The sequence below is a fragment of the Chenopodium album genome, chromosome 16 (assembly GCF_948465745.1).
Source record: "Chenopodium album chromosome 16, dcCheAlbu1.1, whole genome shotgun sequence".
NCBI lineage: Eukaryota > Viridiplantae > Streptophyta > Magnoliopsida > Caryophyllales > Amaranthaceae > Chenopodium > Chenopodium album.
This window is the reverse complement of record NC_137849.1, coordinates 18,367,070-18,378,540: the sequence shown is the minus strand read 5'-3', so window position 1 is coordinate 18,378,540 and position 11,471 is coordinate 18,367,070. Positions and strand designations below refer to the sequence as shown.

Sequence of the window (11,471 nt, the reverse complement as noted above, 5' to 3'; positions counted from 1 at the left end):
TTCAATTGTCATGACATTTACAACGACGTCGTCTTGTACATCATCCTTTGTCATCGTTTCTTCTACATGCTAAAGGTGCTTTGTCATTTTGGTTAGTGGGGAAAGAGATGAGAGGTAGAAATAGTCTCACCGAGCGTGCCAAATTTGTAAACACAAATTTTAAATCTGCAAAATATAGATTCAAAACAAATACAACAAAATGTTAATTTTATTAATTTGAGAATTTATGGGTACAATCTCTAATTTTCTCCTCTGATTCGATCCCCACTTTGACTTTGACGTAATTTACGAATTGACTTGATTCTCGAACGAGGGTCCTAGAAGCTTAATCTTGATCGAAGATTTGATGCAGAACTTTGAGTTATGTTGATGTATACCTTTGACTTGTTTTGATGTAGACCTTTGACTTGAATTCTTGATTGAGGGCCGACGAGGCTCGATTCCTTTGACTTGAATTCTTGATTTAGGGTCGACGAGGCTCGATCTCGATCTCGATCAATGACTATTTGATGTAGAGGTTGAATTGGTGATATTCTTGATGTTTCGAAGTTCTTCTTTTCCTTCGTGTTGAGGGTCGTAGAGGCTTGATCTCTTCCACGGGTGATCTTCTAGAGTAGAACGGCACGTCGAATGCATGAAGGAGCCGTTAGAGCCACGCCACACCACCTAGGACTTTGATGCCATGGAGGAGCCGCTAGTGCCACGCCACAAAACTTGTTGTCTTCGTTAATGCCTTGGCAATGATTTATTTTTTCCAGGTTTGTGATCTTCCTTTATTTCATGGAGTACCGTCATCTTTCTTCCATCACGAAGTCGACATGGAGGAGCATTAGTCATTGATCATGGTAGTGAGAAGTCGTCTTTCTAAGTTTCATGGAGTCGTGGTGAATTAGTGAACTATCCGAGCTATACTGAAGCCTTACATCAACATGGATCTTGTATCTTGAAGTCACATGTTGGACCTTACAACCTCAACATCACAGAGTTATATATTTGAGCCTCACAACTCGAGCCTTTCCATATCAGATTCGTACTCAGGCCTCGCAAAGTCATGCACACACATATCAACTCAAAAATGGAGCTTCTATCTAGCCTTTATTTGCGACGAACCAGGAGATATTTGCACTATTACACCATCTAGCTTGCAGCTCTATGTTTTATCAGCCATGTATTCGAATTTCAAGTAAATTGGAACACATTTTCCCATCCGATCGAGAGGTTGATAAAGGCTGCACCAACAACTTTGTGGTTGCAATACCATCTGCCATTTCGTTTTTTTTAAATGATGATCATGATCATGACATCACGTGACTTTCCTTTTTTTTTTGGCAGAGCTTTGGTGCTTTGGCGGCCTTCTCCTGATCTTCAAAATTTGTCGGTGAAGCATTGGTGCTTGGCAGATTTCTCTAGTATTCATGTTTGAGGACAATACATTGGGTTTGATATACATTAGAAATTAGGCTTGACAATACAACCCATTTATAATGGCTTAACCAATTTATTGGACTTTAAGTATTAAAATGAAAATATTTAATTAAATTAATCAAAATGGGCTAATTTAATTTATTTCACCCAAATTAATTAATTTAAATAAATATTCAAACCACATTGATTCAACCATTTGACTTTTGACCCGTATAAAATCCGATGTGGCACTTATATAAATTTTACGTGCCTACAGACACGTGTCAATAACTTAGAAATTTCTTCCTTTGAAAACCTTGTTTTGCCCTCTATTAAATTCGAATAAAGAAATAATTAAGACATTACTGTCACCATGACAACGATTAAGACATTTTATCATAGACATACAACAAAAGACTTTTCAAAACCTTTGTAAATAAAGTCAAAGTCCAATAAAAAATAAACTCAAAGTCAAACTAAGTAAACAAAGTCAAAGTAAATCAACCAAAGTAAAATAAAGTCAAACCTACAAGTTGGAACCTTTGTTGGCCCTTAAAACCAAATCCAAATTATTTCAAAACCATTATTCATTAGTACCAACAATAACATATTAATTCTAAGCACTTAAATTCACATAAACGAGTTTTTTTAGGAGAGCATGATATCTTTGCACTCAATCTCCAACATGATATGATATATCACATATAATGTGACATCACCTGAAATATTCTATTTATGATATCCCTACTAGTCACCACAAATGAGTCATTATTTGGCCAAAATAAAGACAAGGCCAACAAAAAATGAAATCAGATTATGTGAATACATAAACTTGAAGGAGATCACACTAACACGATACATCCTAGAAATATCAATATATACCTAGCTACTCCTTAGTTCAACATACAACATAATAATTCTTAATTAAACTAATTAATTACTATTTGGATTACGCGTCGAACGGGTTTCCCACTCAACTGTCCCAAAAGGCGACTAGCAACGAGAGCTAATCATGCATGCTAGCTAGTACCAAATTGGCCACACATAAATAGCGGACGTCGTCCTCGTGCATATTAAAAAGAAAAGTACATCGTCAATACCCAGAGTAGAAGTCATGGTTAATTATAAAAATGATAGGAATGGTATCTTTCGAACAAGTGTATTATTCCGATAGAGGGTTCGGAATTACTAGAAAGCTAATTATTCAGTGAGGTTAAGTGCTCGGAATGCGTAGGTGGAAGACGCTTCCAATAAGTAATATTAATGTATGATGCGTGCTATTTATGGCACTCTTAGGCTAGGTTTTCTTCTTATTTTTATATTCGTTTTTATTCTTTTATGTCGTGTTTTTAGGGAATAATGCTTGATTCGTGTGTTTGTGTGTTAGTTTAGAGAAATGCGTGTTTTAATGGTTTTCTTATTATTTTATTCATTTCTCGGCTATTTCTCTCGCTTCTCCGTTTCTTTGACTTGTTTTGTAGGTGTGCCGAGTTTCCCGGGATTTAATTATCGAGGAGGAGGCTCAAGCGCATTCAAGGAAGTCAATGGAGCTAAGTTCGAGAATCCAAGCATGCAACTCAAGCAAACCAAGCTAGCTCCGCAAGCACAAGCACCTTGGAAGCAATGTTTTGGTTCGGAGTGTGCAAGTGCTTGAAGAATAAAAGGTTGCCCTCCTCGCGGGAATCGCCTCGAGTGGACCAATGATAGGGATAATCGGGAGCGCAAAGATTGATCAAGCAAGCGAAGGAAGCAAGGCTACGAGCACCAAGCAGGGGTGCGCGCGCGTGGATGGTGGTGCGCGCGCGCAGACCAAGATGTGCGCGCGCACAACATAGTGGTGCGTGTGGGCAGACCCTGCTGTGCGCGCACGCGGCCTGGGTGGTGTGAGCGCACAGATCTTCTGTTGCCTATTGTGCGTGCGTACAGAAAGGTGGTGCGTGCGCACGGTTTACCCTGTTCCCCTTTGCTCGTTTTATTGTAAATTATCCTTGTCATTTCTATTTGAGGGGACGATTTTTAGATTAGTTTTTGACTTTCTCTCTCATATCTTAGCTTAGGTTGAGAGCTTCTCTCTCTAGTTTTAGGGATAGTTTAGGAGTAGTTTTAGAGAGAGAAAGTGAGGGATTTCAATGGTGGTTTGAGAGATTGAAGATTCAATGGTGACAATTGTATTGAAGATCTTCTTAATCAATCAATGAGCATTTCTCACTCTATCTCATCTTATTGCTTTGTTTAATTTCATGATTTTTTGGTTTAATTTTGATGTTTGATTCTTGATAGTGGAATTGTTCTTGATATTTTGTGGATTCTTGATTTCTTAGTTGTTTGTTGATAGATAATGATTCTTGAGTAGTCGTTTGGCTAGGAATTGGGTGAAACTTGTATGATTGATTGATTGTGATTAATTTGGTAATTGTGTTGATTGATTGTTGAGATTAAAGTTATTAATGAAGGTTTGCATGTGTTTAATTCGATTAAGCCTTGAGAATTATGCTAGATTGCATTGTAATTGCTAATGACACGACCAATTGATTTAGGAATTGCAATTATTGATTGGTTTGGATTGTGATTCTCTTAGTTTGTTATTCATAGTGAACCCTAGCTTAACAATTAGGAGATAGCTCTTTGATTCCAATTGATAGCTCTTATCATTAGTCTTCACAACCTTTGATTGGCATGATCTTCCCAAGTTGTTGCAATTGTCATGATTACTTGTTGATCCCCATTCCTAGTGTTTCATTCGTTTGGTTGTTTGTTTTGTTAGTTGTTAGTTTTACCTCTTACCTTCAATTTCGACCTAGCTTAGGCGCATAATTGAGAGTGCTTGAACATTATCGTTCCTTTGGGTTCGACCCTTGACTTACCTCTATACTTGTATTTAGGTTTGTTAAGTGTTTATAAAATTTTTTGGCTCTATGGAAGATTAGATAACGACCTACTTTTCCCTAAATCAAAATGGCGCCGTTGCTGGGGAACGGTGTCTATGTTTGAGTGTTTTTGATTGCTTGAGTCTAGGTCTTTGTATATACTTTTCTTTTATTTGATTTTTGTTTGTTTGTAAATGGCATGTTTTTCTTTTCCTCAATATGATGGTGAGTCTTTTAATGTCTACTTCTATAGACTTATAGGGTTTTTGAACTATAATTGTTGTAGTCTTTGGGAGGCTTGTGAGATTTGTTATTTTGGTTTGAATTAGCAAACTATGGATGAAATTGAAAGCATGCATAATGGTGAATTTAGAGCATTGTCAATAAATGATGCTTGGGATTTCTATGTTTGGTTTGCTAGGGATATCTATAATAGGGGTAATCATGATTCTAATGTTGATTTGCAATGCGTTGAATCTTCTAATATTAACATGAATTCCCATGATTTGTCACATGATCCCATTAGTGAACCTAGAACAATTGATTACAATTCTATTCCCTCTTTTGCTCATGATGATGAGGTACATACTCAAGTTGATGCTAATGGTGTGTTTCAATATTCTTCATTATTTACTATGCCTTCTTGTGATGTGCTTTGTTCCCTTAATAACAAATCTTATATGCTTGATTGTGCCCCCACTCCCCAATGTGATGTATATGCTCATGATTTTCATGTTGATTCTTCCAATCTTGGTTGTACATCTTCTTTTTTTGTTGAACCTCAACCTTCTACACCTTTTGAATCTCTTGTTGATATATTTGAGTCTCAAATTAGGCACATTGAGCTTGATAATAATCTTGGGCCTAGTAAGGAGATGATTCTTACATCTGTGAGAGGTCAATTAGAGATAATGAAAAAGAATGAGGAGCGTATTGAGGAGGAAAGAAGGAAAGGCACTACTACAAAAAGTGGCAAAGGGACCCCTTTTAAGAGACCCGTTGTACAATTTAACGGGTCTATTTTATATAAAAGACCCTACATTACACGTAACGGGTCTGTAATAGTAGGCGCCAAATATTATGTTTTGCGGTTTGAAATAACAAGGTAATATTAAAGACCTGTTATTATTCACAACGGATCTCTTAGGTAAGAGACCTGTTGTTAGGTACAACGGGTCTCATACATGTAAGGTAAAAAAATAATGCTAATACTTCGATTTCTACAGAGTTCCATTATTATTGCCGCTTATCTTATTTTCCATTTCCTCCCAAATTCCTACCCGAAATAAATTAAACCCTTCAATTTCATAAAAAAAAACCCTCTTCAATTTTTCAATTGTTGCCTCTATTGCCGAAGAACATTGGATTTCATGTCTTCAATTTTTCATCAAATTCCCAAATGAACATTTGATTTCATCGATTGTATAACGGCCAGTGTTATTGGTAGCGCTGCCCATCTTTGGGTTTTCTTCAAAAAAAAAAAAAAAAAGAAAGAAAGAGCAGTGGCTCTTCCACGGCTCCTCCACAGCTCCTCCACGGCTCCACCACAAACTTAAAGGTTAGAATTTTGGCTCAATTGATGCATGTATGCTTTGTTAGGGTTTTGTGTATCGATTATGTATTTGTTTGTGACTTTTTTAATTTAATTTATTTTAGACTTATTGGTTTGTTTATGGAGATGAAATATTGAAATAAAAATTTTATCGTGTTCGACATTTGTTGGCGAAATCTGATATTATAGAAATGAAAAAGAAATTGCACCAGTAACTCGTCAATGTTGGGAAAATCTGCTATTATTTTAGTTAATGTTGGGTTGCTTATTAAAAGTTGTAAGTCTATTCAGATTTCTGCTACTTGAATTTTCATATCAAGTGTTGGTTCGTCGTTTTATTTTCTAGGTTTTATGATGGTTTTAGTTTCTATGCTTTATGATGTTTAATGTTCTGGGTTTTTCCCTTTAAATACTTCATAATTTTAGATTGTATGACATCTTTATTGTGGTTGGGATTTCCAAATTGTTTTTTTTTCTTACAAATGCACTATGGATTCATGCATGTACTCAAAATCGTGAGTTTCGTTGCTTATTGGTTCCTGAGTTATGCTTTTTGTTAATTTAATTATTAGAATATGAGGGGAAAGGTGTAGGGAGAGGGGTAGGGGCAGGAGTATATAAGAAATAAATAAAATAATTAGAATGAGATTAATTATTTTAGTTGTTCTGTAGACAATATTAAATGGATCAAAGTTGGATAACAACAACTAAGCCAAGTGACCCAAAATATCAAGTAGGTGTAAGAGAATTTGTTAAGTTTGCAGTTAAGAATAGTGGAGGCCGCCATAAGCTACCATGCCCTTGTCACATGTGCCATAATTTCTTGTACAAGAGACCCGAAGAGATACTTAATCACTTGGAGTTGGGAATTTGATAAAACATATGCCCGTTGGATTTGGCATGGAGAATATAGGGATGAAGCTTCGGTGAGTAACTTTTCAGATAATGCTAATGAAGGTCAACATACAAATGAGGGAGATAGATTAGAGGAAATGCTCCATGTAGTACATGAGAATTTTGATGAAGATCCCACTAAATTTGAGAGCTTATTAAGTGGCTTTGAAAAGCCTTTGTATGAAAGTTGCACTAAATACACAAGGTTATCTGCCATACTTAAGCTGTATAACTTGAAGGCGGGTCATGATTTAACTGATCAAAGCTTTAATATGATCCTAGAATTGGTAAAAGACATTCTTCTAGATGATAATGTCCTTCCGAGTTGTACATATGAGGCAAAAAAGACATTGAGTGTCATGGGTTTACCTTATGAAAGAATTCATGCTTGGCCTAACGATTGCATGTTGTATCGAAACGAGAATGGATCGTTAGAGAGATGCGCAATTTGTAATGCCTCGCGATACAAAAATGATGAAGGACGAGTGCCTGCTAAGGTATTATGGTACTTTCCAATAACACCTAGGTTTAAAAGGCTGTTTTCTAATGCCAGAGATGCTGAAAAGTTAACATGGCATGCCTACGGTCGAGAGGATGACGGAATGCTTAGACATCCTGCTGATTCCCCACAATGGAGGTTTATTGATGGAGAATTTCCAGAGTTTGCCAAAGAAAAGTGTAATTTACGCCTTGCTTTGTCTACAGATGGCTTCAATCCATTTGGCTCATTGAGTAGCACTTATAGTACATGGCCTGTTGTTTTGATTACCTACAACTTACCTCCTGCACTTTGCATGAAAAGAAGGTATATGATGTTATCACTTCTAATTTCTGGTCCAAGGTAGCCTGGTAATGATATTGATGTGTATCTAGCTCCACTAATTGATGATTTAAAGATGTTGTGGGAAACAGGTGTAGAGGTGTTCGATGCACATCGAAACGAGAATTTCAATTTAAAAGCAATGTTGTTCTGTACTATTCAAGATTTTCCAGCATATGGTAATCTATCAGGATACACTGTTTACGGGAAAACTGCTTGTCCCGTATGCATGGAGGGTTTTCCAGGAAGGTGGTTGAGTGCATCTAGGAAGAATGGTTTTGATGGGAATCGTATATTTTTGCCATGTACTTATCACTATCGCAACTTGAAAAAGGCCTTCAATGGACAACAAGAGTATAGGGTGCGCCCTAAGATACTATCTGGAGTAGAGGTGTTTCAAAAGATCAAAGATCTCAAGATGACATATGGTAAGAAGCATAAAAAACTTCTTCCTCAGCAGGGATTCAAAAGGTGTTCAATATTGTGGAGCTTACCATATTGGAAATTCCTTTTTTTTTGAGACATTCGCTTGATGTGATTCATATTGAGAAAAATGTGTGTGATAGTGTTATTGGTACACTATTAAATATTAGTGGAAAGACCAAAGATGGGGAGAAAGCTAGAGATGACTTAACGAAAATGGGGATTAGAGATGAACTCCATGTGGTTGAGAATGAGAATGGTCGAAAGTACTTGCCACCGGCTGCTTATACGCTCTCTAGAAAAGAAAAAATCGAGTTATGTCAAAGCTTGGCCGGGGTGAAAGTGCTAGAAGGTTATTCTTCTAACATTCGCAACCTGGTAAACATGCAAAGTTTGAAACTTGTGGGCCTTAAGTCTCATGATTGTCATGTTTTGATGCAAAATTTGTTGCTCGTAGCTATTCGTTCAATATTGCCTAAAAATGTTCGATATACCATTACTAGACTTTGTTTGTTTTTTAATGCAATCTATAGTAAAGTCGTTGATCCAGAACATTTGAATGCTTTGGAGGAAGAAATTGTTATAATTTTATGTCAATTAGAGATGTACTTTCCTCCATCTTTTTTTGATATCATGGTTCATTTGATGGTTCACTTGGTAAGAGAGATAAGATTTTGTGGTCCAATATATTTGAGAGTTCAATGGGCTTTTGAAAGGAAAATGAGAACATACCAAGGGTATGTGAAGAATGCTTATCGACCTGAAGGTTGTATTGTTGAGCGACTTTTCTATGAAGAAGTACTACAATATGCAGGTGACTTTATGGTAAATTCAATGAGAATAGGGATTCCTGCATCTCATCATAGTGGACGAATGGATGGTGTGGGAACCTTAGGCCGTAAGCAACGTGATATGTCTTATGACAATTGGCATAAGGCACACTCATATATTCTGCATAATGAGGATGAAGTTGCACCCTATGTTGAAAGACATATGAGACACTTGAGAAAGTACAATCCAAGAGCAAGCGAAAAGGCATTAGCTGACAAACATAGCAAATCATTCATTTCTTGGTTCAAAGATGAAGTAATGAGGGAGCTCGATGACTCTTCAATAGTAATTTCAGATCAAGTCAAGAGTTTAGCATATGGACCTGACTTTAGTGCAACATACTATTCAGGATATGTTATAAATGGTTGAACTTTTTACACAAAGTTCCAAGATGAAAATAGCACTATGTAAAATAGTGGGGTCACTTTAGAGGCTCAAGCTATTCACTTTGCTAGTGCAAAAGATAAGAATCCCGTGTGTGGTACAATGAGATGCTATGGAGTCATTGAAGAGATTTGTGAGTTGCATTACACCATGTTTTTTATTCCTCTTTTCAAATGTCAATGGGTTGACAGCAACAACGGTGTTGAAGAAAGTAATTTGGGACCTATTTTGGTCAATCTTGACAAGGTTGGTCACAAAGAGGATCCTTTTATTTTAGCTACCCAAGCTAAGAAAATTTTTTATATGACTGACCCCTTAGATAAGCGAAGGTCAGTAGTCATAACACCAAGGCCTCGACACTCTATTGATGATTGTTGTTTTTATAGTGTGTTGGAGACTCCTTCTTTAACAAGAAAAGTAGTGGATGATAATGTTGATGACTCTTCAATATATGTGAGAGATGATCATAATGAGGTTACATGGGTTGAAGATAAAAAGAAGAAAAAAAAAATGTTAAGCGAAAGCGATCTCGTAACACATGTAAATATTTTTTTTATAAAGTGTTAACTTGTTTTTATTATTGGTTTTTCTTTAGGAAGTCCTTCTTAAAATTTTGGTTTTATTATTACAATGATTTTTGCATTTAACTAACCTATTAAATTTATTTTTCTGTTTTTTTATAGGTTGATGGCTAGAAAGAAAAAACGTGTGCGCCCATCCAATGATGGTGACACACTACATTATGAGGATTATGAGAAAATAAGGCGTGAGGATGAGAGGGGTCGTACTGTACTTGCTATGGTGGGGAAGGCAATCCAAGCTGGCACCAAGATTCGTTTAGAGTGGCATCCTATTAAAAGAATTCCAGTTGGAGAGCACAAGTCTCATTTCTCCACCTACATTGGTGTTGTTGCCCGTGAAAGAGTAATGATTACTTATAAGGAGTGGTCTGACCTTCCAAATGGAGTCTTAGACGAAGTCTACTATGCTATCACAGTAAGCAAACATATTCAGTTATAAGTTATTTGAATAAGTCATACAATATACTTTTACAAAGGAAGGTTTAATAATTCTGTATCAACAATGCAGAAGGGATTTTATGTCATCGAGAATTGCAGAAATTGGATACTGACACAAGCTTCTAAGCGATGGAAAGCTTTCAAGACTAGGTTAAGACTTGAATGGATGTATCTAGACGATGGAGCAGTCAGACAACAACCCCCATGGAAATATCCTTTTATAAAAGATACAGATTGGGAGATGTTCGTCAAATATTGTACTTCGAAGGAGTTTTAGGTAGCTGTTATATTTTTATGAAATAATCTGAGTGTTAGATTCAAATTTAGCTACATGATCCTACACAATCCCCTGCCTTGAAAACACCCCTTTTCCCTACCATTTCCTTAAATCAGTCCTGAATTTAGGAAACAACTCAGCTTTGGAATTCAGTTCTAAATCCAGTTCTGAAATTCAGTTCTGAATTCAGCTTTGAAATTCTGTTCTGAATTCAGCTTTGAAATTCAGTTTTGAAATCAGCTGTGAAATTCAGTTCTGAATTCAGCTGTGAAATTTAGTTCTGAATCCATTTCTGAAATTCAGTTTTGAATTCAGCTTTGAAATTCAGTTTTGAATTCAGCTGTGAAATTCAGTTCTGAATCCATTTCTAAAATTCAGTTCTGAATCCAGTTATGAATTTCAGTTCTGAAATTTAGTTCTGAAATTAAGCTTTGAGCATCTTCCTACAATCAGGTTTCAATAGGCTATGCCTGGAAACCGATTGCTTGAAACTTTACCACTGTTTGGTGAACTCTGATGCTAGTCCCTCTGAGTTTGGTTCAATAATTTTAGACATTTTACAGCTTTCTTTGTCTTATGTTTCTGTTTCTTTTTCTTTTGTCAAGAGGGAGGGGAATCAAGTTGCTCATAGTTTAGCTTCTCTAAGTAGTAACTATGAGGATGCTATGGTTTGGATGGAAGACATCCCAGGTGCTCTTATGGAGCTTGTAATGGCTGATTTCAGCCCCCCTGCTGCTTAATAAATTCTGCCACTACTTCCCGTCAAAAAAAAAGAAATTCAACTCTGAAATTCAGTTTATCCCCTTTACAAAGCTTATATGTTTTGATGCTTTATAAGTTTATGTTAAGCGTCCTCTACCAAGATAGTGTATAGTGAATTTAATCTCAAATTTTTTTGTAGGAATTGAGTGAAAAAAAATCGTGTGAGGGCAAAGAAGAAGACCTCAAAGTATCGAGGAGGCCGACTTGGGTATCAATATTTTGAAGAACAAATAGTAAG

General features: G+C 36.4%; 1 protein-coding gene across 1 annotated transcript; it reads left to right on the top strand.

Moving 5' to 3' along the window:
• The first annotated feature begins 7,613 nt into the window (after nt 1-7,613).
• On the top strand, nt 7,614-9,160 carry LOC145583949 (uncharacterized). Its single transcript, XM_081640894.1, has 2 exons — nt 7,614-8,008; nt 8,104-9,160. The coding sequence occupies exons 1-2, from the start codon at nt 7,614-7,616 to the stop codon at nt 9,158-9,160; spliced, it is 1,452 nt and encodes a 483-aa protein (XP_081497020.1).
• The last annotated feature ends 2,311 nt before the right edge of the window (nt 9,161-11,471 follow it).

Excerpts from the sequence above, each read along its gene's own strand:
- LOC145583949 (XM_081640894.1), top strand. The coding sequence starts at position 7,614 with ATGTTGTGGGAAACAGGTGTAGAGGTGTTCGATGCACATCGAAACGAG. Across the intron at positions 8,009-8,103 it reads CCTCAGCAGGGATTCAAAAG|TGTTATTGGTACACTATTAA; the intron begins GTGTTCAATATT and ends TGTGTGTGATAG.